This window comes from Brachionichthys hirsutus, unplaced genomic scaffold (genome assembly GCF_040956055.1).
Source record: "Brachionichthys hirsutus isolate HB-005 unplaced genomic scaffold, CSIRO-AGI_Bhir_v1 contig_725, whole genome shotgun sequence".
Taxonomy (NCBI): domain Eukaryota; kingdom Metazoa; phylum Chordata; class Actinopteri; order Lophiiformes; family Brachionichthyidae; genus Brachionichthys; species Brachionichthys hirsutus.
In genome coordinates this window covers 1-25,380 of record NW_027180473.1, presented here as the reverse complement: position 1 = coordinate 25,380, position 25,380 = coordinate 1, and the positions used below count along the sequence as shown (strand labels likewise).

Below are 25,380 nucleotides of genomic sequence, written 5' to 3'. Positions count from 1 at the left end.
GAATAAAAATATTCAGTCGGTATGTTGTTGTCCAATAAACAATTGGTGATTCAATTTCTGAATACCTCATATTCACTGTGTATTGAGTGGTGTAGTGCTAATAAAATAATTTGTTGTACTAAACATTCTATTTTAAAACATATTGACTTTGTGTTTTTAAGTGTTTTGTTTTAAGATATTGCTTTTGTGTGAGTGCATAATTTCAATGTTTCCATATCTCGTACTATATTGTATCTGTCAATAATAAGTGATGTAAAGTCTCTGATAGAAGATAAATATTTCTAATGCTACAGCTGATTGTGTTTTGTTGTCCCACATGGTATAGGATTAAAATTTCTTCCTTGAATCAAATTAATTTATAGTTGATATATTGTTTAAATGTAAGTCTCCAATCAATGATACAACAGTCAGAAAAGGCATAAGGAAAAGAACTTTTATTGTTTCACTCTTCATATCTGTACAAATACCATCAAACTTTGTATGTACATATGACATTTACATAAAAAATACAAAACTATATAGTCATAACTGATTTTTTTTTCTCTTGTGATGTTTTAACATAAAAATGCATTCTGAAAATAAAAGATGACGTCTAATGTAGTGTCAGTACTGCAAAACGTTAATCCTATTTTAGGTTTGCAAGAGCAATATGGAACACATTGGCAAGACACAAATGTTAATGGCACATTGTTTACAACATAATCAAGTATTGTCCAAAACTTACCTCTACTATAATGAATTCAGACTAAATACATGCTATTGAATATTGTCTAAAGTTATCAGCTCTGTGTGGAATCAAATCTAAAGGGCTAAATCGGAAGAATCTAAAACAATATATAAGAAAAGAAAAACACATGGCTCTTTTTTTTCTTCCATTTTATCACTGCTGTGTTGCAACTATTACATTTTTCTGCAAAAACCATTGAGATAATCCCTTTGGTCATGAGTTGTAAACAAACCAGAAACACTTCTGTACATAAAATGATTGATATATTTCCAATAAATAAACACACAGCCTAAACATGCATTTACGTATGTGTGACATAAACATCTGTGATAGAGATTTGACAGAAACAAGCAGATTTTTACAGCTCAGGGAAGCAATTTACAGCTTGTGGAGGACTTATACTTACATGGTAACATGAAATAAATAACACTGCTTCTCTTTAGACAAATATATCTCTTCATGATAAAAAAAAAAGGAAGAAAGTAGCAACAAAAAGGCGATGAGTGGTAACACAATATATCATGGTAGATAGTAAGCCTGACATTGTAAATGTATAAATTATAAAACACAAAAGTATAAATAAACATCTAGAAGACTGAACTATATGTATACTTCCTTTTCTGTAAAAAATAAATAAGCATACACATAATTTACAGTATAGACATGATTCCTTGCCCTACGACTGTTCCCCAAGTGATGGGGGCCTATCCATCCAGTATAGAAGATATATGGACATAGGCCATGTAGTCTGAGTCCTCATCTTCCTCAACCTCCTCCTGGTCTTCTGTAATCGCTATGTGGGAGAATATATGGTAGCTGTTGTATGAATATGGACTACAAGAGCAGAGAAATCACTGACAGAAAGCCACTGGCACACAGCCTCCCTTTCATTAAGTATGTTAGTGTGTGTGTGTGTGTTTAGCGTAAGCAATTGTTGTGTCATCCTCAAATGTGCAACCCACATTTACATAAACTCGCAAGTCATGGCTCCTACAAATATGGGATGAAGGAGAAATGTGATGTTTGGGAGGTTAGGGAGGTCACAAATTGGGGGGGGGGGGTATAGGGGCACTGATGTTCCAGTGGTTCAGGCCTCTTTTGGGCAGATTCCTGAAAGCAGACACACATAACACATAACATTTCAAATGTTCTGTGCTATAATTGCATCTTAGTCTCTTGCTGAAACTTCGAGGGAGGGAGGACTGTGCCACAGCCTGGCTTCAGCAAACAGGTCAGAGAGCATCAACATAGTTATGAGGTATTTTCTTTTTACACAAGAGATTTAAATTGGACACATAAAAAAGCACACAAGGCAAAAGCAGGAGTGACGATACAAAAAAGATTGGAAAAACAAAATCAGTCCCTCATTCATCCCAATTAATTTGTAATTTCTGATGCACACCTTGTTCGAGACATTCACTTTAAATAGCAAGAATAGTCAGCGGATGTATGGTCACTTATTCGTAATGATGAGATGAGACATAAGAGTGTGGTTTTCTACAAGCTTCTTATACTCCCTGTGAAACATCACATTTATATTTAGCTCATGATGTGATCATAAAAGTGGTCCCTTGGATTCCAATGCATGCCTTAGGTACATCACAATATGAAATCAGTCAGGGAAAAGAAACTAACAAGGACACACTCTTCACGGAATGTAAATGTGATCAATCCAGGAAGTTATTGTTCAGTTTGAGGGATTGCCCACGGATTTGTGAACAGAGGAATGGCTCGGCAGATAAGTAGTCGTATTAGAGTAAGACCTACACGAAGACGAGAGCCGGCACCAATGTTACAATCACCTTATGCATATTATATGAGTACTCTATTCTGGTTGACAGTGTGGTGTCAGAAGACAAGATGCAGTGCAGTTTGAATTGATTAATTACAGCTAAAAGCAAAATAAAATACAAATAAATTCAAAAAACAATGTGGCAATGGAATTTACAAGATGTGAAGATGTGACCAATGTCATCAAATAAACCATTACTGCATGAAATTTAAGAGAACACGCTCCTGCAGGTCACAGCCATGACCCTAAATGCAGCTTCGCTTAAATACCAGGGTTGTTCCACTGCAAACAAAATAGTCTCATTGGTTTAATTAATGGAGTAAGCATGTTCCAGACTCAAAAACAGTACGCTAATTGAATTAATGCTTTCTCTTTAAACTTTGTCCGTTTGTTTTTCAGAAAAATTGAAAAAAAGGTCATAAAAAAACAACAAGAACACAAAATCAAAAGCCAGCATCAAAGCAAACATCATGCAAGTTTGTCTAGTCCCGAGTCCTTTCTGCTTGCCTTAGCTGGGCTTGGTGGTTCGGCTTGGGTGGGAGTTGGGGGGGAAAGTTGGGAGTGCTGGGGGTCACGTTCGGGGAGGAGGGGGGGGTGTTGTTTGGGAAGCAACTTGGAATATTGTCTTTTGCTTAGAGATGGAGGAGGGTGCTTGGTTTCATTTTCTAATACTTTGCTGCCGTTGTTTACTTACAGTTGCAAGATCCTGAATGCTTGACTTCCATCTGCACCCCCACAGAGCAAGCCGCTTGTTTCATGGCACATTCGCTGGGATACGTGGTGTTGTCGCTGGCGCACACGGCCTCACCTGTCCTGCTCTCTGGACACGTCTCGTCACACAGCGAGCAACGGCCTCGGCTCATGCGCGCGTCCCACAGACACTTTTTCCCACCGCTGCACTGGATGTCCTCACACGACTTGGCCTCTAGAAGGAAAAGCAGTGAAATCGGATCAAGGGGAGATCTTTGATTTGCATGCTGTGCATCTTTTTGAACAGGCTCAGGTGATCGGAGAAGTAAGTTAAGCTCAAAAACGAAATCGTGTTCTGTGATTTTGGTTCTTGAGCGCACGGGTGGGGGGGTGTCACGTTTTATTTAGCATTTTTATGACTCCAGCACTTAGATTGGCTGCTTTCTGAGTAAGAATCCATCTGACTCACATATTAACTTGAAGCATGTCTTCATGGCCTCCAGCACTCCCCTGTTTCACTCCCTTTCTTGCTCCCCCTTTCCTTCCCCTTTTCCCATATGGGATAGTGCTGCCAACATCAGGAAATAATAAGATCGCTATCATTTCTTGAGCAAACACAAGCAACTACCAAGCACACTCTCGCTTTAAGACCCCCTTGTCAATGGAATGTTGGCAAAAAATGAACATTGAATAGCTGCAGAGCTGGCCAGCAGGAAAATGCACTGAAACACTCTGACAGAGTGAGGTCTCACACTCCTGCTCCTCTCGGTTCAGACTTACTGATGCACTTCCCCTCATAGGCCACCCCGATGGATCTGCCGAGGAGACAGGTCGCTCTTCTCAGGTGGCACGCGCTGGCATAGATGATCCCATCGTTTCCACACAGGTACTGCTCAGGTGACGTCACTTCTGGGCAAATCCTATTACACGTCACACAATACGCATTGTTTGTCTGGTCCACGACGCATGTGGAGCTGCCGGGGCACAAGACGTCACGGCACGTTTCTGTCGACACAAAGAAATGTGAAGATTCCGTAAAACAGGAAACAAAACACAAGAAAATGAAAGAAAAACATGAATTATTGGCGCTAATAATCAACCTACTTTTGCATTTTCCCTGGTACTGCACGTCCAGGTCGGGCTGGCCTTTGCATTTTGCCTTCAGCAGCGCGCATTCGTCCTTGTAGGTCTTCCCATCTGTGCCGCAGACAGGTCCCTTCCACGTGATGTTGGAGCAGTCTGGCGCGCACACGCAGCGCGGCTTACTTCTTCTGTTCATCTTGCACCTCTTGCCAGGCCCGCAGTCGACATTAACGCAGGATTCTAAATGGGGGGGGGGGGGGGGGGGCAAAAAATATTTTGGTCTTGTACGTGGAATTACTAAAAGAATGTAAAGTGCATATGAGATTATTTGAGATTTACGATGTGCGTAAATCGGCGCATCGCGATGTTTTATCACACGCAATTATTCAGAGTGTGTATTGTGAGAAAATGAAGGAAGTGAGTGCACCTCCACCTTTGCAAGGTATACAATTGGGGGCCCCGCCATTGAAGATCATCCACCTAAATAAGGTGCTGTTGGGGACGTCTTCCTCGGTCCAGGACGTCCCCAGCCTTCCACTCCGGCAGCACTCCTCCCTGCTCATCCCGGGCATGTAGAGCACCTGGCACCGCCCGTTCTTCCCCTGCTGCAACCAACAGTTTCCAGCTGTAAACAGACAAACAAACAAAGCTCGAATGTCCGCATGCTGAACGTTTGAATCGGCTGACCCAGACGCGCCAGACAAACGCACAAGCGCGTATTATCCGAGACACTCCCTCCCTCCCGGCAGCATTTTGCCCGATGTGTGTTTTTTTTTTTTTTTTTTTTTGATGAGACTATTAACACTTTCTTGTCCCATATGTGACTGACAACCCCTAAAAATGTAGCAACAACCAGAAAAAAGTTAGAAGAATATTTAGAAGGGCTTTTTTTCTTCTTCTTCCGAGAGCCTCCTTGTTATCACTGGGCAGTGGAAGTGGAGCGTCTAGACAGCGTATCAGCCAATCTCCTGCAGAAAGCCACGGCGTTCCGCTACGCGCACCACCGTCTCCAACGCCTCAGAACAATATCCCAGACATGCGCGCACCAGACAGCGTCTCAGTGAATAACATGGCATGAACGTAAAACGTAAAAAACAAAACAAAAAACTGATCAAATATCTTTGATCAAGACGCGACAGGAGAATATGCAAGCCATGATATTGAGCGCTCACGGATGGCTGCGTTCTACCCGAAAATGGTAGGGAGGCGCAAAGTTTCTATTTGTATTATTTCTATCATTGCTAAAGATAAAAATATTGAAGATTTTGTTTGTGGACAATGTTGATTTGGAATGCGTATAAATACAGCAGGCCTATAAATGAAGGTTTGTCTCACATTATTGTCTCACTGTAGACGCTCATACAAAAGCATCAGAATATGAAAGTTGAGACTGTCACCAACGCAGCGTGGCGGAGTGCGCGTGTGTGCGCGCCTTGCGAGAACTCCAAACTTGCCATATAGCCTCACTTTGAAGTGACCCATATGGCACCTGTTTTATGGACGCTTTACGCACGCACTGTCTGATCCAGAGAGAAAAAGAGAAATTGACTTTGAAAAGTTTCTCGGTTACAGCAAGTATTCGACAGTCTGGCGGGGCTGACAGGAGAGGAAGTTTTTCTTTTCTTTTCTTTTTTTTAACGGAAAGAATAATAGCAATCTGACGGGACGCGCTTACCTTGAACTTTTTGATGTTCCATGAGGTGACAAAGCCATATGAACAGGAGAAAAATACCGGCGTGAAGGTGGCGTTTCAGCATCCCAACCATGATGGAGAGGCAAAGTGAGCCACGTATTTGACACAGGCAGCGCAAAAAGTAATCTGCTTAGGGTGGCAGTGCTGGATAAGTGTCAGTCTGAGAATGCAGCCTCTCTTTTTAAATCTATAAGGGGTCTGGGGTTGACTGTCTCTGGTGGGCGGTCTCCTCTTCTGTGGGGGTGGGGAGATTCTTTTTTTTTTTTTCTTCTTCTTACTAAAGTTCATGCAATCCCAGTCAGGTGATATCGTTACAAACAACTTTCTCTCGCCACAATAAGAAAAGAATATGAAAACATCCCATAATTTTTTATTCTAATTAATATTTAGTTTTAGAAACACAAATAACGATAATAATAATATTAATAATAATAATAATGTCGTTGTTATTCATTTATTAAGGCCTTTATTGGTGTTTAATCATCCATACCGGACATATCAGTTTCTGTTATGTTCAGGTTATTTTTTCCACCAACTGCAGACAAAATGTAAATCTGATGAGCGTTGTCTTTTGGAAAACATCCGAGCGCCTATAATAATGGAATTCATAGTAGCGCGCAGCCGCACTGCTAATATTAGAGCAGACAGTTGTTTGGGTTTCTCTCCCGGGCCAAGCTTTTAAATATAATCAAACCTGTTTGAGAGGCTTCAGACTGAGGAACAGGGTGTTCCGTTTCATTGAATGAAACACACGCGCGCGCGCACACACACAAAACGCGCGGCTCTCCGCTCAATGACGCACAGGCTGAACTCGCACAGAAGTCCTTGCGCGACCTCTTCAGCGGAACTCTGGTTACACGCAGAGCAAAGAGCAAAGCGCAAAGCGTCTGCTGCGTGAATCAGACACCAGAGAGTTAATGATCCGCCCGACAGCAACAGGATACGAGCTTCTTTCATTTAGTCACATTTCCACCAAGTTTGGACATCATCTTCCATAATCTTCCATCATCTTCCATCATCTTCCATCATCTTCCATCATCTTCCATCATTTTCTATCAAAACTTGACAGATTTAGATTTTTTTTTAGTGAACCAAGAATTTGTCCAGTTTCACAATAATTGACTGCTGTCAAATTATTGAGCAAAGAGTCAACTCCCCAGCAGAACCCGTGACCCGTAACTTCTGATATGCGGCTGAAGGCGAGACGTGTCGTCTTCAAATAAACTGTAAGGTTGGAGTGCGTGTCTTTGTGTTTAGACGTTATCATGATATTAAAAAGTGCTGCACAGACATCTGATAATTACTTCTAACAAAACTGATGCTGTTTTTGGCAAACAATTCAGTGGCCGGTGTGTGTGTGTGTGTGTGTGTGTGTGACTTGTGGGATCAGAGTCCTCCAAGAGTTTCCAAAACATTTTCTGACAGGCAAGTAGATTTCTCCACGGATGTATAACGACTGGACTCTCTCTCCTGGACTGGTTTATAAGGAGCCATGCAGCAAATGACAAACACTGACGACAGCTTCTCCACTGTCTCTGTCAAGATGTGATTAACTGCACACACTTCATGGAGATTTATTTTTACTTTAATTTGAAAGTAATGTTTCACAATAAAATGATTTTATTTTTTGTGCGGCTGCAATAGTTTCTGCACCCACTGCTGTCTGCTGGGAACATGTGCAACACAACCTGTCAGGTTTTTACCATCAAATACAATAAAAGGTCAACCTCAAGGCCGGATGTCATGCATATATCATCCCAGGAAAAGTCAAGCAGTTACGATGCAACTCGCAGGGTTACAGCCCACTTATGTGATGATAAAGGTGCACAAAGGCCAACATTTGTTAAAAAAAATTGCCATGACGTCATTGTTTTAATTATTTACAACTACATTACAGGAATTTGTGATCATGCAGTCTCTGTTGTTTGGCTTTGAATGCCAATCATAGGAATTCCTCGAGGAAATAATTGACTATATCTTCCACTCTACGCAGATCTCTCTACACATATACACAGAATACCAAAGGCTATTGCACAACACTGTAGTGTATGAGTACATGTGAAGCAGAGCAGTTCATTTCTTATCAAATCTGTGTAACGCCTACAACAAGGAAACCTCAAACCTCAGCCTCCCAAAAGGTATGCTACTTAAATATAATATTCTCCCACTGCCAGACCCAAAGAAACAAATTCTAAAGACTCTGCTGGGTGCTGTAAGTTGGCTTGTTTGAAAGTATAGTCAGAAAGAACAGTCAGAGACACATTCCAAAACAGTCCTGGGACAGAGTAGCCTAGCTGCTGAGAACAAAACTGTCAGAAATGTTAGAGGGAATGAATCAAATTGGAGGGAAAACTAAAAATGTATAATGATTTGGAGAGAAGTGTTCCAGGTTGCTTGCTGGATCAGCATTTTTAATTGTGCTTTAGTGGGAGTGACAGACCATGGTGGTGGGGGGGGGGGGACAAATCCGAAATGGGTCATAAATATTGATGTATTGATAGTGGAGTGTTAAAGTCATCAGCAGAGCAAGGAGAAAACAATGAACAGTGCAAATGTGACAGCTACATCATGCTGCCATCTTGTGATAAAGTTATGCCAATGCACATTAGCTCCAGGATTAGCGTCTCTCAAGCTCCCCATCACAAGTTAAATAAATGTACAGAATGAGGGCATTTAGGTTTTGTCGATATGGAGTATTGTGTGGCAATACCACACATATAAACTTAATTGGAGCTGAAACATTTTGTAATTAGGTATCAAATAGTTTTAGCACCTACAATACATAAAGTTATGCATATACTGTATTAATGATTTGTGAAAATATCTTCAGCATTAATTTCTGAAGCTAATGCTCAGTTGCATACATTAACAGTATGCAGTTAAAGTACTGACAAGTTGTGCTACTACTGGTAAAAAACAAAAAAAACAAAAAGTAAATAAAATCAATATCACAAGTACCATCAATAATAGCCCCATAGATTGTCTCAAGTCTTTACATATATGAGACCCAATGTGAAAGATCATAATCATATCTTACAGTATACACAACACAAACACAACAAAAGTCACAACAGATTTCACACTTTCCAGTGCAGGTATTTCTGCTGTTTGAAGCTACACTACTGATAAGAACAGCTTTAATGCTGAGTTCTAGAGGTGGCACTGATTGCAAAGAAGAGACTGAGCCTAAAAAAAACTTTAAAAAAACAACAACAAAAACTGTTTTGACAAATGACCTATCCTCATGATTAAAAGAGAGCTACCTGATTCGAGGCAACAACTGAATCCAATGTCATCTATGGCCTAAAAACTAAAGGTTTACTGTTATGGCATGTTGACAATTGTTTTTTTTTTCATTTCTAATATGTTATTTCTTAAAACTCAGTGCATAGCAACAAACAACGTCGCTGTCAACAAAGCTAAAACGACTAATAACAATAGTCCTTAGTCAAATGGAGAAATGACTGAATGCCATTTATCACATTTATCCACAAAATGAAAAGCTGTCATTCCGTTAAAGTGCCAAATTTCCAGTGACTGAGCTGTAGTTCATTTTGTACTTTACAAGTACCAGTGACAAGTACCAGTATTCACACTGTAAATAATCCAGCAAGAAGAGCAAGCTGCCGGTTCCCTCTTCAGATCACAGATCACAGCACTTCATCGACGTACGCGCGGCTCTGCGTGTCGTCGTCGTCGTCGTCTCTCTGGAGCTGCTGATATTTTCTCTTGAAAAACCCAAACTGGAAAAAAGAGATCCCATCATCATTGCTGTTATACATTAATCAGTCCCCCCATACGAACATAGGGGACACCGACTGACTGAAAGCGGTACATTTTATGAAAGCACAGACAGAACTTGCCTTCCACAGCAGGCCAACAGCCAGAGCCAACAAGAGCAGTCCACCAATGACGCTGCCAACTATCACTCCCACGGGAACCTCGCCTTTCTCTCCAGGTTTACTGATCGTCAGCGCCACCTAGAGGCCAGAAGGGGTAACTACAGGCGTTGCCTGACTGATAATGTATTGATGCACAAACAACCACTTTGACAATTATAAACTATGTGCGCTGAATCTGAGGCAAACAATGTAGAATGTCAGACTTTTGCTGCATTTAGCATGAAAGGAATTCTACATTTCACTACAAACCACTGGACAAAGGACAGCAGCACTTAAATAATGCTGTAAGTTACTGCTGAAATGTTCAGCGTCTGTTATTTCTACACTTTCTTAACAAAAGTCATAAAGACCTATAGCTAAAGGTCTAAAAACAGATCTCACCGGTAGATGTTTGCGTTCGATAATGACCAGCTCAGGGTTGGAGGTCTCAACATCAACGCTGGAAATCAGCTCAATGCTCTGATAGGTGGCCTGTCATAGTCATCAAAGACACATCAGCACCATCAGAAAGGTGATGGTGACCAGAGCAGAAAGAGCACACAGCACTCCGAAATGAATGAATAAAATATTTACCGAGACGAAGGTGCCACTCCAGATCCTCGTTTTAACTTTCACATAGTAGTCACTCTGAACTTCAGTGTCTTTGAGGATGCATTTCATACGTTTGCATTCTGCACTCTCGCAGTCCTGTTAGTTTAAAAAAAAAAAAACATTAGCAAAGGGAACACTTTGAGTTTGCTTAAAAGCTGTTTTGTATCTGTGTTTTTTTTTTTTTTTAATGAACCGTGCGCTCCACTATTAAATATCAGTCAACGCTTGCGCTGCTGTTACGTGGAATAACTACAGTACAGACCAGTTCCTCTATGCCTCGGAGGCTCTCCTCAGAGAAAGACTCCTCGTGGACCTTCACCCCGATTTTCAGAGGATCAACCAGACTGCTGGAATCACAGCTGATAGAGCCTCCCTACAAATGGAGAAGTTTCAGGTCAGTCGGGTCAGGCTAGTTGCCAAATGGTTCGGCCATCAATGGAGCCGAGTCCTTAGTCATAGTATAATATCAGCCCACCACCAACCTCTAGCCACTGAGTTACACTCTGCACATGTATATCGAATTGTTTTATTAACGTGTTATGAATTAAAGAACTACAGACAGACATTTGTGTCGTAGAGCAGTTTTACAGGCCTTTGAAGCAGAGGACTCACCTGCGTGTCCACGCTGGTGATATAGAGGATCTGGTTTCCACCGTTAGTCCTCATCGGCAGACCAATGGTCATGTATAGGAGGCCGACAGGGAAGTTACCTGTTGAAACCTTTAAAATGCAATTTGATTTAATATACATGTTGTATAATTCATCAAATGACAAATTGGCTGTTGATATTTTCAGAGACAAATTGATTGATTGTACCTTAACTGTGAAGTTAAACTCTGGGCCGATGTCGTCCAGAGTTTTCACCATTTCTACCACAGGGATGGCAGCATCTGCCACGTAGAAGTTGATATTTGACTCCCTATAGGATGAAGAACCAAAAAATATTGAGATCTGCCATCATCACACAGTTCAAGGTTGGACTTAGAGAGGATATCAAAGTAAAATCACCAAGATAGAACGACCCCTGCATCGTATCGAACAGGAATGGATATGTCCACCTTGTTGTCGGCAAGTCTTTCTTCTTTACTATCGCTGTAAAAAACAAAAACATGTTACTTATCAATAAGCCTTAGTAGGAAATCCAAAGTCAGGTTTCATAATCAGCTCACCTCTTAGCCTCAAATGTCACCTCGGCTTGCTTTTGCAGCTGATGAAAATTGTAATCAAAGTTGATTTTAAATCCCATCTGTAACAAAATAATGCACGGACTGTATCAGTTAAATAAATAGTCAGACAAATAAATGTGGTTAACAAGAATTTGGACTAGCTCAGGACATGACCGTTATTCTCACCTCTTCACCTTTCGTCAGCGCTGGGTATCCCACTTGGCAAGTGACAGTTTGAGTTTGTATTGCGGTGCATTTCACTCCCTCTGTCTGCAGGGAATAATTCAGAATAGTACATAATTATTATTGGGCTTCATTGCATTAGTATTACTGCCAAATTCTGAATCCAATCTTGGCTTTGCGACATCATCTTAAGGCAAACATCTTGCAGTTGCGCCTTCGTCACTCACAGGAGGAAACACAGATGAGTAGTAGAGGTTGCTGGAGTACGTGACCAGCAGCTGAGTGTTGTATGCATTCTCCTTTTCGTTCTTCACAGCAACTTCAAATGACAGTTCTTGGTTGTTAGCTCTGATCAGAGCCGGTGCAGAGCTGCAACACACAATGTCAGATTACTGCACTCAGTGCATGTCGCAGAAGAACCAGTGCAGTGGACAAAGGGGTAGAAGTACGATTTATTATCCTTGTTTCACTGTGGGAGATTGATTATTATCGTGTTCTTCACGTACATGCAGGTGTAGTTCAGTGTTGACTCTGGCAATTTGTAGGTTGGGCGGTCCCAGCAATGGCATTCCTGCAGATGTTATTTTCTAGTCAACCTTTGTGCCTTGTTATTGAGGTGTGCTAGTTTAACAAGGGAGTGGCCACTTGGATTAGATGTACAAGGCATCATGGTGATAAAACCGGCCCTATGATGTACAAACGTTTTTTTAAATAGCATTTCAAATTCTTAAAAGTGTTAGATTATCCCAGTGAATTTTCTTCTTCACATCCCTTTATGTTCATCAATCCACTCAGGATATATCAACCAAGAATTGAACGTTATCCATGTATAACACGAAAGGGCAAATTACCCGTAACCTTAACCCCAACATTCAATAAAAACACAATTATTTTTCCTGTTGTATAAATGTGTCCACGGTGGCCACCAGGCTAGACAGAAACAGGGCAGTACAACCTCCAGAGCTGCTACATGGGCCGGCGCATAATCCAGGCCCCCAATAAGAATATCCAGTAACAACGAACGGCATGTCTTTCACAAAGATTCTGGTTTCTATTACTTTGAAAATGCACAAACAAAGAATCAAGACTAAAAAGTGTAAATTCATTCATGCTTTGACACAAATAACTGCATGTTTTTCTGAGCACAAAAACTAAACATAAATAACTTCTGGTATGGCTGGTAGAAAATATATTTGTGTACTTTAAGGCCTCAGCCGACACCGTAGCTGACACAGAAAGCGTGTCGTCATGCATCATGCACTCTTCACCTGGATCCCTTTGTGTTTGTCTTCACACTCAGGACCAAATCACTGATGCAAACCTCGTCAGAGCCACAGTCTTTGGTGAAGGGGTTCTAAAACAATAACAGAGCAACATTTCTATCATTCGTCAAAGGATGCTTTATCAATAGATTATGATAGATTTTCCTAAAAGGCTAAACTACTACAAATACAATGAATCACATTTAGCCTCTTTGGGGGGATTTTAATATTGTCATTGGGAAATAAGAGCGTCTGAGAAGTTGTGTGAGTCAGAGGAAGACAGTTTTAAAAGCCTGTAATCATCACAACACACACGCACACACCATGGAATCTTAAAACGCCTGCAAAATAACAATTATGGCTGAAGTCTTCTGTAACGTCCTCTTTTTACTCTGAGTATTGGGTTCAGAGATGTCACGTATTGTAACTGCCACTTACAAAGAACTCCCAGGCACTTGGAGAAAACATATCGAGAACAGGGTTCACGTCTGCGCTCCGTTGTTCAATTTCTACTTTCAGACTGAGGGAATTAACAAAGTCTGGCGCCTCCTGTTGGAGGAACCACATACAGAAAAAAAAAACAGGACATCATTTTCAATGGATATTGGACAAAGAATTATGAAGCACTGTCCCTTAGACGAGAACTAGGTCCTCACATAAAACCAGCCACCACTCCGATGACATCACGCTGGGAAATCACAGACACAAGGCCGATCATTTTCATTCCTTACCTGAACGTAGACCTGGTAGTCTCGACACAGAGATGTGGATTGTATCTTTGCCTTTTCTGTAAGGGAGCGTTCATTGTTTTTAGAGAACAGTCCTCTGGACGTCACACGGGACGCTTGCAAGTCGGCATCCAGGGTTAAGGTGTAGGATATATCTGAAAGAAATAACGAGAGCACGACATGAGACACACGAGTACACGTCAATAAAAAATAAAATAAAATAGACAGTCATTTGAAAGAGCAAACTCCTTGTCAAAAAATTGCAACAGCGCTTTTAATGTGTATATTCCAATTTGCAATGGTCCCATGCCTTAACTTTGGTATGATGCTCATCACCAGCTCCGGGAGCAGAAGTGCGCCGAGATGCTGGCGTTAGTGAGGATGTGCACAGCTAGATCAGCTCGAGAACCGGGCGACATGTTGTCATAGCAGCCACACCATCAAGCCCATCTTATTTATCACCTCTTTTAATCTATATGGGACTATAATCTACTAAATGTTAAACGCAGTGTCAGACACACCAGCTGCTTCACTGCAGTTTCAGCCTTCATGCTGAATGACATAGCTTCATATTTAGTGGCCAGACATACGTGTCACGGATCATATCAAACAACATTCAACAGCACATTGTATAAGTAGAAGTAGCAAGATTGTGAACAGGAAGTCTATCGGGTTATCAATCAGGTTTACCGATGGGTCCAACTGGGTTCTTTGGCCTGAATTCAGCAATGAAGCAGAGATTGGTGTTGAAGCATGTAAGCTTGCGTCCGTTAATGTCGCACAATTTGTTGAAAATGTTGATTTTATTGGGGTCGAAGGACACTTTTGCGCTGACAGATGCTACACCTCTGGACCTGAAAGCCAAGCACAGTTTGAGTCATTAACAGCTCCACCGATATTAGACATAAAAGGGAAATAAACTCACCAAAGCTGCACTACTTTGCCATATGCACCAACGGAGATGTCAGGGAGTGTGTCATCATTCAGATCTTTGTAGCTATCCAGGGACCGTCCAAAATACTGCAACTGAGGATCCAGCTTAGAGCCAAGGATTCTCTGAAGATCAACAAAGATCATCACTATTACAGAGTTTAATGAACCGCAGCCCCCTGGCAAAAACAATGGAACCACGAGCCTTGATTGATGCTCATTCAGTTGTTTCATTTTGTAGAAAAGAAAGCACATCACAGACATGCCACAAAACTAAGGTCTATTAAAATGGCATCTTTCTGACTTTAACAAACACTACAAGAAATCAAGAAAAAAAAATTCTGGTAATAACAATTGCTTTATGGAATCACTCAATTTGGAAGGACGAAATTATGGAATCCCAAAACAAAATAGGCTTTGTTGGCTTTTATGACAGCTTGTAGTCTCTGAGGTTTGAACTTAATCAAAATACCTCTGCTTGATCGAAAATAGCAATTATTATTGAGTACCACAATTTGTTTTTCTTGATTTCTCTTAGTGTTTCTTAAAGCCAGAACGTTGCCATTTGAAAAGACTAAAGTTTTCAGAAAGAAAGATCTTCAAACACTCAAACATGCTCGACCACTCAGACGCCACACCTGTGTGAACTGTTTCTTCAGCGTATTCTTCTCCCCGTTGTAGATGTAGATGACACCTCCTTCATTGTCCTCCAGAGGGGCTCCAACCACAACATCATTGAACCCATCAACATCCAGGTCAGGAACTGCAGATATAGCCATCCCAAAACGAGCATTCTCATTTGGGGATGAACCACTGAGGAACCCCTGCTCGTTTAGTATGCCCTTCAGGTGAGAGGACAGAGGAAGCACGTGGGGAGTCGAGTGAAACGTCCTTGAAATATGAGGAATGTCAGTAGAATGTTGATTTATAATTCAACACAGATAATATCTCAAGTGCAGGACACCCACTTTTAAATGGGGATCTCTATGTAACTGAAGGAAACGTAATCATGAGCGGCATCTCTTCATTTGTCTCAGTGTGAATAGTGATGATGATGTCATTGTACACCGTTACTTAGGACATCCAGACCACAAGGTTGGCCTGTTGTTACCTTGGTGACAGAGAAGAGGTAGACCCTGCCCTCTTCCCTCTTCATGCCGTTCATAAACATGGGTGCACCAACCAGCAGGAGGTCAGTCACCTTATCCTTGTCCACATCCAGCGAGCACAGGACACTTCCAAAGTATGACCCGATCTGGAACAAACATTAGAGGCTTAACTTTGTTTAGGCTACACGTGACCCGTTTACAGTGGATCTCTGGAGAAAATGGGAGTAGTACATCCTCTGATGTGAGTACCTGTTTCCCTCTTTCTGAGTCAATGATAGCAGTTTGTTTCTGGGCATTGACTGTGTAGACAATAACTTGTCCAGAATGGTTGGAACGGGGTGCGCCGGCGACAAAGTATTCTGTGGAGCCATCGCTCAGTGTGGTGACGGAGTAACCTGGAAACCACACACAAGTTACTCGCTGTGACACGTTACCCTTGGACAGCGGTCTAAGTCCAGGCTCAGTTCATCGATAAATCATATATATTATTATTATTAATATATATATTATACAGACTGTCCAGAGAAGAGGACTGCATGGGAGGAACATGATAAAATATAAAACGTTATTAAATATGATTCATATATGCCTATTTTAGTTGTGCAATCACAAATACGTTGCACAACTAAACTACAGATGGACTTTATTTTCTATTCGAAGATAGATAGATAACTTAAAATGCTTTTATTTAAAAATGTATAAATAAATAAAAGCAGACCGAACCGAACATGCAGAACCGAAACGGTTCAATACATCACACGAACCGTTACACCCCTAGTGGAACCTCAGTGGTTAACTGGCCGAGGAGCTGACAATCTCACTAACCAGTTTTCACTCAAAAATACCACATAGCCGATCCACTTAGACAAGATATGCTATCAGAAACATGGTCTGTCAGCTACGTTGGTGTAAGACCTGAGGGCGTCCACCCTGCTGCCAGAGAAGAGTCTAGACTTGTATCGCCAGCTCATCCAACGGCCACGCCACCATCCCTGTACTGTTTCACGCAAAGACTTCAAATAATGGAAGCATGTAATAAAATAAACATGGAAAACAACTGTAAATACCTACCCAGTAATGAGCTGTGGTTCCTGTCATCAAGGGCTCCCTCGAAAGCTGAGAAGGGAAAGATGTCTGCTTTGGACCCTTTCTGATGGACGACCGTCCCGCTCCAAGCGTAGGCTCCCACTGCTCCCAGCATCATGACATCCTTATGGAGCACACGTCAAAGACCAGTTAACAAACACCAGGGAAATACCTCGGAGCTTTATCATTTTGTATCCGGTAACAAATTTTCCTTAAAATACTTTGGACCCCCCCCCCGTGCAAAGCTTTGGCACCTAATCACCTGACTGCCACAACTAATGGAAGGTTGTTTTTGTTACAAGGCAGGGCTGTATACCTGTTTGCTGGAGTAGTGAGCACTGAATCCCACCTGGGACATCTCCATCTTGAAGTTATCGCCCCCTTTCCCAGTGCCTTGTGTGAGCAGAGCACCACGTTAGCGGCACAAACAAAAAGCAGAACGCATCCAGAATCCGACAACAAAGTGCAAAATGAAAAGAAAGAAGAGACAGATCTCCAGGTCTGTCTTGGGATCTTTAGCTAGAGCAGGAATGTTACAACATGCCTCTTAAAGAAACAGAAACATTTTCACCTTCTATGTTGAAGATGCGGTTCCCCAAAGTTCCGGCAATGGTCGAGAGAGCCGCCTCCTCTGATACGTTGAAGAAGAATTTCTCTGTTGGTAAACTGGCGATGGATTTGATTTCTTTAATCAGGTTTTCTGGGTCGATGTTGTGCCGACTGTAATAACCTAGAACCTGGGGGAAAAGGGGGAATGCCACAAACTCAGCATTGTGCAACTGTGCAAATCCGAGCAATACATCAGAGCATCTCGGATCGCTCCTCAAATCAGAAACATGCGGAAAATATGTTTTCATAGTTTAACAAAGCTATTCAAATGGAAGCCATTGCATCGTGATGCCAATTCACATTCACACTGCTAACTATCAGGGTAACTTAAATATGAATTAAAAACTGTTGACGGTCCAAATTCATAACAGCTTCAGGGCCCTCTAATGAAAACCAACCCATACATGTGATCTAAATCTTTTATCTTTGACTAAGCACTGATCTATTGACTACTGGTAGTATGGATTGTTTTATAGTGCAAACTGAAAAAACACAGTTTCGCACACTGTCCAAACGTTTTCTACTACTGCATAAAGTACAAGACAGTGACATGCAGTCAGGGGAGGTCATGCATCTCGCCACGCATCGCTGGTACAAGTCCGAGCGAGAAGAAATGTGGGTCGTCACTTACTGCGATACCGAAGCGAGTGATGCCTTGTCGTTCACATTCAGCGATAACTGCATCTCTGATTGACTCATCATGGGATTCTCCATCAGTGACGACCACCATCACCTTAGCAGCTCCTGGACGGCCACCATAACTCGGACTGAACGCCCTCTGACTGATGAGAGCAGACAGAGTGGATGGCTTTCGTTTGTTGCAAAAATGCTGTATGTTCTTTTGGGGGGGGCTTTTTTCTTGACAGATGTTGAAATCCAACAACCAAATAGGTACACGTGATTCTGACTTAACAATGGAATTACGTTCTGAAGACCCCGTCGCTAAACGATTTCGTTGTTAACCGAAGCCCCCGTTAACAGGCAACATTTTGGATATAATGAGTGTTTGGATAAAATGATAAAGAGTCAAACTTGAGGCATCGTTGTTTCCTGATATTTTATTTTTGGTTGTAACACGGTGTTTGAGGGGAACTGTGTGAGTGGCCCCATTCTGGACTGTGGAAATTCCCTTCCCTTCCCTTTTAAAAGTCCTCTTTTAAAATGGAAAAAGAATTTTAAAAAATGAAACTTATTCCTAGTCTCTGTTCTCTGCTTTTTGGCTTTAGCTCATTAAGTGAGGACCACCTGCAGTCATTCAGTCCATATCAGGTGCAACAATAAACCAGATAATCAGACAGACAAATGCACAAAGCAACATAAGCATAGGACTTAGCTCATACATGCACAAGAGTCCACACCAACCTGGCAAATTGGATCGCGTTAAAGGTATTGGTAAGGGCGCCAAACATCTGCGTGATTTTGGAAGCAGCAGCAACCGCCTCATCTTTGGTTTCATACTCGTTCAGTCTGAATTCAAACTTTGGATTAACTCCATACTGGATGACGCTGACCTGGCGGGGTAAAAAAAAAAGAAAAGGAAATGGTGTGAAATAAACTCCAGACTTGTGCTGTTGACGACCCCATGACAAAGATCATCTCCTGCTATATATCTCTGCTTAGAATTGACGTTATGGCGGAGGAAATACGGCGTCACCTGCGTGTTTAGGGGACCAATGTCGAGTGAAGGTATTAATTTTTGGACGAACAATGTCATTGGTTCCCATGGATAAATGCTGTTGGAGCCATCCAAAACGATCACAATGTCCATGGGCCCCCCGCACGCTGAAAACATATAAATGTAATATACAAACATGATCATGCATTTAAGCAGCAGCGATTAATGGAACTGGGGTCATGTCCGTCACATTACTGCTGTAAGTGTTGACTTCCTGCACTGCAACAACTCTAAGCTCAATTACTCATAAGCAAAATGACAAACATCTTAAAACGGTCATAATTGGGTAAAACGAGGACAGAGCTTACTTTGGACGGCAGGAGAGAAGGCAGGTTGAGGCTGAAAAAGGGGGCTCATTTTTGTACACACCCCTGGGTAGAAGTTCTGACTGCCACACTGCTGCCCCCACACCGGACCACACACCTGCACCACAGCATAAGAGAAGGGCGTTCAATGGGATCACTAAAAATTCAGCGTGAAGTGAATTTTTCAGCATCATTTGTGGGGGCGCGTCTGTTGTGGTCGGTAAAACAATGACCTGGAATTGCCTCCCACTGCAACAATCAGACACTGACACTTTCCCTTCAAGAGGACAATGACAGTTTAATGTTAGAGGAAATCCAACATATATGTTGGATATATGTATCATATATGTGTAATATTATAGGTTAAAAATGCCAAAAAAAAATCTGGCTCTTTGTAAAATCATGTGATTTTCTTTTGAACACACACGCAGATACACGCGCGCGCACACACACACACACACACACACACCATCAAACCAGCATCCTCAGCCATCTGGGTCAGAGTTAAACCCAGGGACATGTTGACATCAACATTTTTGACATCAGGAATAGTGACAAAATCTGTAGATAAAGACAAAAAAAATACTTTTATTTAAGTTCACATTCGACACACGTCATGCTTTTCATTTGACATTTGATTCCACAAATGTCCAGAGACATCCTGGATGCTTGAGAGTCACCGATGTTTTCAGCATCTGTTTATAAAGTTTAAGTACATGAACAATGTTTGGTAGAAAGGTCAAAGGTTAAACCCTACCTTGAAGATTGAGCTTTTCACAGGTGTTTTGGGACCCTGAGACTGGACACTTGTAAATATCTCCATTTCTGTTTGTAGGGAAGCCACTCCAAGGAGCGCCAGTCAGGAGCCTGCAGAAAACATCTCAATCAGCTTTACTGGCCACGCTTGTGCACAAAAACAAGGAATTTACTCAGGTAAAAAAATAAAATACAATGGAATAAACACAGACATTAACAGTTCTGTTTATAACTTTAAAAGCCTACCGTGCAGTATATCTTGCATAGATTTGTACACAATTACCGGTAATTATGCTGAGTCAGAAGAAGTTCCGAGCAGTGAGCCTCAGCGGATAATCAGTGTTTTTGCTTTTATAATGACATTTCTGGAAATGAAACTTTGGGAAGCATTTTGTAGGCCCCAGCTTTCACCGGCACAAGGTTGTGATGCTAAAGACAACTATTCTAAATGTAACAAACTTGAGCTTAGATTTGATTCGTTTCCCTGCTTCTTTTGCCACCACTATTTTGTTCAGCTTACGACAGTGTGCTTTTTCCACAACATCAACAATGACTCAATAATTTAAAGGCTTCAATGCTCTGTATAAGTCAGAGGGCATAAACAGGATGTGTCACGATTTCCTCTTGAACGCCACCATCTGTACTATCAGACGTAGCACACTTCCCACAGTCGTACGTAGATAGGACATTCTTCCAGACAGTGAGTTACTCCACGAGACTGACTCAGAGGACACAACGGCTTGCTATCACAGTTACTCTTTAACTAAATGCTACTAACGGGGTGGGCGTCATCTCTAAAGCATGCCAGGAGGGTTTGATTCTAACACACAAACACTCAGCGGTAGCAGTTTCTACAGCGAGACAGAATCGACACAGGATGGTGTTTAATAATCAATATCAACTTCAGCAGAACTACTGATCATTTTTAATGCTTGATCTCAGTATTTCCTTAAGTGCGGTCACGGTTTTGCTATAAGCTACAAAGCGTTCCTGTCAAGGAGGGCGAATGGAGGATTCATCTTGTTCAAGCATGAAATGAGTAACAGTCTGCCGCCATGCTGGTGGATCGGCGAGCCTGGATGTTTTAATCGGTCATTCATTCATTCATTCAATCATTACGTGCAGGGTGACAAGGGGACTGGAGCCTATCCCAGCTGGCTGTTAAGTCACCAATTCACCTATAATCATCAATCGACTGATGGAAGGAGGAGCCTGAGGAAATCCTCACAGGAAAGTCCCAGGGCCTCAAGTTGTTTTGAATTTTAGGATTTTCTTGCGGGGAGGCAACAGCGCTAACCACTACACCACCCCGTCACCCTGACCCTGTGTTTAAAAGTACAGTAAAATGCTAGCATTGGTATGCTAAAGTGCACATTTCACCAAAAGAAAAACTACAAATATTTACAGAGTAAATGGGATATTAAACATGGTATCTCTGGGATGAGGTATAGTTTTTTTTTTTAATGAACACAGCTGTTTGTATCTCACTGATTGATCTCAGTGAAACATGTCGGGCACCTTGCAGGGACTGGAATCTAATCTGTGGTGTTCAGACTTGTACTGGCAAAGGTGTATCCACAAACAAGCGCTTCAAATCAGAAACTGATCTTTGTTTTGTGTACTTTCTGTGATACTCAGATACTCAGGGGACGAATGAAAGCCTCTTATCTTTAAAAGATTTGGCAAATACATTTGAAATAAATGTATGATTAATTTGACAAAAAAGCAGTGTAGTTTCATTCACTTCATACCATTTGCCCTCATAGTTTGATGCTTGTTTGACCGTGTAGCCAAACTCCTCCACTGATGGTCCGCTGAAGATCTTAGCGCCTGCCGTGCCGACGTTGAAGGACTGTGACTGCCAGGCCCTGTCAGCTGGTGAAGAATGAAGATGAGGGTTTATAACGCATAACTCTTCACCGGAAATAAAGACCATTTCAAATCAACTGCAAATTCTACCAGGAAAAAGATCTCATCATTATTGTGGATTTCTCCATTTATATGTCTAAAAGGCCAAAATAAACCACCATCAGGATGTCTCAGCAGCAAATCCGGCCACGCCGACTTCTCCCTTTGAGCAGTGGGGTATTCCAGTGACATCAGCTTGAGTCATGAAAGCAAGTTAGCTCTCACACACACAAAAAAAACCAGAGTGTGTTTCAGCAAAGATGCATTGCGGCGTTAAACACAACCCTTTTGAACCCCCCCAGGACAAGGAATTTGCTTGGCTCCGAGTCTTGCTGCAGCAACAGGCCCACAAGCCCACACAGGCTATAAGCCTTTACCCAGTCAACCAGAAGGCAAGAGGAATGTGGATGAGTTCCAGATCCAAGGGCTCTGACTCGCCTGCTGCCACGCCTGTTTACCTGCAGCACATAGTGGCACTGCGCAAACCACACAACATACTGATGTTCCCTTTTAACTCTGAAATGGGAAAGGTGCATCCAGGAGAATAATGAAAGAGGTCTGCTGCTTGAAGGCTTCCACAGGTTGTATTGTGCACTGCGTCTCCAATACGAACTCCTCTGAGCCATGCGCATTCGTTATGGGTCCACATGCATTTAGCAGCAGGTGAAGAAAGGCCTGCAGAGTGACGTGAAAGCGACTTCACAACAACTTCCAGCTGGACTCATTCAGAAACACCGCCTGTGGAGCATGCGCCCTGCTGTTGCGCTTTACATGCGTTAAAGTAAGAGGAAGGATGCACGAATATATCCGGTTAGAAACGTGAATAGCTCGAATCGGCTGTAATAACTGGTATAAAACACATAAAAGTGGTGATCCGTTTACGCGTTCGGTAGGGCGAGGCGATAATGGAGGAAACTAGAGGGTCAAAGTGCAAAAAAAACGAGTTCATTACTTACTAATGATGATTAAAAAGAATAATAAATCTCCAGGGAAGAAGGCCATTGTCGTCTTTATTCCATTTGCGGCTAAATGAAGCTGCCGCACTTTGTCAAAATTGAGGCTGCGCTGCGCTTGGAGTCGACGGTGAGTCGGTGACGCGCAGACTCGACGCAACGGATGGAGTTCCTAAATATGGTCTTGTACACACCCCCCCCCCCCCCCCCCCCCCCTCCGCCTCTCTCTCCCCCCGAAACGAACTTGGACCAAAGTGTTATCAAAGTGTGTGAAGCGAAGCTGGTCGTAAAGTCTGAATGGAGTGTAGATAAACGGGCAGCGCAGGAAATGAGTCCGACACGGAGGCGCGTCACCTCCAGTTTAAAGTCATTGTGACGTCATAGATCGCAATTAAAGAGGATGTTTGAAGCAAATTCATTTAAGAGAAAGAGAAAACAATAGCAGCGTGATAAATGCGCAAATATTCTGTCTCCCATGATCCAAACCTTCCAAGTTCAGTCTGGATCAGTTTGAACAAATATAAATAATTACGCACAGTGATGTTATTGCTTTTCAGCATCTTGATAGAAAGACTCCACCGCTTTTAGAATATAGAATCCCAAGCCTTTGAAAACGAGCGTAATGCCTTCCGGGGGACATCTGGAGGAAAATATAACCTTGATGACATCTTCAGTTGTTTCACAGAAAGCTCGCATTGTGAAGTGGGGCTGTGGAATTCCAAAGATGTGGGGAAAAGAAAAAGATCCCTTGTGTGCATCATGAGAAATGTGGTGATCCAGTGTTTCTCTCTTCTTCTTCCTTTTAGCTTCACACACTGAAGGAAGTAAAGACAGGATGATTCTGATTTTATGAATCTTTTAAAAATGAAACCTGAACCAGTCACAGAGTCAAACTGGGAGGCAGCCCAGCGTTCGTGCCATTCTCAGACTAACCTGCATGCCAGGGATGTTTTTATTTATAGAAGTCCAATAGTATCATGCGTTACTTACAGGAGTAAATCAATCAGCCAATGAATAAAGTGTTTCCACCCTAACTAGTTTGTCTCTAGATGTCATTGTGGCGGTGTCTCTGTGCCATTAGGGCTTCATGTTCATCAGCGCTCACTCTTGTCTTTAAACAGCCTGGTTGTGAACAGCACCCAAACAGAGTTCACAATTATTAATGCAATAGTCATGCAAGTCGCTCAACAAGTGGCTGTTCAGAGCAGAAATCCTGCATGTCCAGTCAGGAATTCTGTGTAAATTCCACTGTAGAAGAGCTTTAGTACACTCGACTCGACTTTAATATATTTGATACTTGGTCTTTCAGGATTTTTGACACATCTACTTCCGATATCTTTTTCCCAAATAAAACCTCGCATTTTCCATGGCAAAATTGTTAACATTTAAAACACATATACAAATTCATGTCTTTTTTTCCTATTTTTTTTAGTAACTTTGACAGAATTAGATTTTTCTGGTGATTATTTTATTGTTCAAGTCTCAAAGGGTTAATAACAGGGAAAACAATACTCATTTTTTCTCTTGGAACAAATCAACACTTAATTTCTCAATTTCTCTTGACCAGCGGGGAACACAAAGTTAACACTGACAATCATTAAAGGAAAGCTCAATGCGGGATGATATAAGATTTATTAATAATCTGAAGTAAACAAAAGTGAACAACAAAGATCCTAACAGGGAAAAGCCCTGTACTCAAAGTTCCTGTCAGGTCCACACTGTACACAACAGAGCATTGTGGACACCCCAGGGGAGGATCATGGATCAACCAAAGTCGACCTGGATGTCCATTTAAAATCACAGGACAAACCCTTGTCATAAACTGATAAGGGTTATTTTACCATCTTATTATTAAAACATGATAAAACCTGATAGGTTTGAACACTACGGCGTTCAAGCATACACCCCCCCCCCCCAGGTAGAAGAACAAAACAGCTTCTGTGCTGCTGTTAATGTTTTAAATCACATTCGGTTCCCAACACAAATTCACAGAAAGCCACGCACGGTTCTGGATGAGCTGCCTGCAGCGTGGAGCTAATCCCTCTTCCACAGTCATTTGCTGACCGGTGGGAATCCAAGGCAGCGGCGGCTCAGAGGGGCTCAGGAGTCAATGGCTGCACACAGACACGTGGTCATGTGACTCGTGGGTCAAATTATCATCCTGTCACATAAACTATATTTACAGAAAAGGATTGATGCCCTTAATTTGTAAATGTGACCACGAGCTGAGCC

The 25,380-nt window shown here is 41.9% G+C and overlaps 2 protein-coding genes across 2 annotated transcripts; both read right to left on the bottom strand.

Moving 5' to 3' along the window:
- Positions 1–3,205: 3,205 nt before the first annotated feature.
- LOC137915189 (follistatin-A) lies at positions 3,206–6,058 on the bottom strand. The gene is made up of 5 exons (XM_068758630.1): positions 5,968–6,058; positions 4,726–4,917; positions 4,314–4,532; positions 3,990–4,214; positions 3,206–3,444 (listed from the first exon to the last, which is right to left on the bottom strand). Exons 1-5 carry the CDS (start codon positions 6,056–6,058, stop codon positions 3,206–3,208), a joined length of 966 nt encoding a protein of 321 aa, XP_068614731.1.
- A 3,558-nt stretch (positions 6,059–9,616) lies between these two features.
- On the bottom strand, positions 9,617–23,197 carry LOC137915190 (integrin alpha-2-like). The gene is made up of 30 exons (XM_068758631.1): positions 23,152–23,197; positions 22,039–22,162; positions 20,289–20,398; positions 20,001–20,092; positions 19,535–19,649; positions 19,206–19,333; positions 18,914–19,062; positions 18,183–18,333; positions 17,514–17,679; positions 17,259–17,335; positions 16,928–17,066; positions 16,106–16,251; positions 15,859–16,002; positions 15,386–15,589; positions 14,743–14,873; positions 14,508–14,671; positions 13,821–13,972; positions 13,528–13,638; positions 13,096–13,181; positions 12,055–12,196; positions 11,831–11,914; positions 11,648–11,724; positions 11,487–11,570; positions 11,295–11,397; positions 11,091–11,198; positions 10,741–10,851; positions 10,461–10,574; positions 10,269–10,358; positions 9,849–9,965; positions 9,617–9,728 (listed from the first exon to the last, which is right to left on the bottom strand). The coding sequence occupies exons 1-30, from the start codon at positions 23,195–23,197 to the stop codon at positions 9,636–9,638; spliced, it is 3,558 nt and encodes a 1,185-aa protein (XP_068614732.1). The 3' UTR covers positions 9,617–9,635.
- Between the last annotated feature and the right edge of the window lie 2,183 nt (positions 23,198–25,380).

Bases quoted from the DNA above. Each gene is read 5' to 3' on its own strand.
- LOC137915189 (XM_068758630.1), bottom strand. From the start codon at position 6,058: ATGGTTGGGATGCTGAAACGCCACCTTCACGCCGGTATTTTTCTCCTG. The intron at 4,918-5,967 runs GTAAGCGCGTCC...GTCTGTTTACAG, and splicing joins GGAACATCAAAAAGTTCAAG to CTGGAAACTGTTGGTTGCAG. The intron at 3,445-3,989 runs GTAAGTCTGAAC...TTTTCCTTCTAG, and splicing joins CTATGAGGGGAAGTGCATCA to AGGCCAAGTCGTGTGAGGAC.
- LOC137915190 (XM_068758631.1), bottom strand. From the start codon at position 23,197: ATGGCCTTCTTCCCTGGAGATTTATTATTCTTTTTAATCATCATTA. The intron at 18,334-18,913 runs GTTGGTGTGGAC...TGCTCTCATCAG, and splicing joins AACGCGATCCAATTTGCCAG to TCAGAGGGCGTTCAGTCCGA. The intron at 13,639-13,820 runs GTAAGGAATGAA...TTCCTCCAACAG, and splicing joins ACTACCAGGTCTACGTTCAG to GAGGCGCCAGACTTTGTTAA.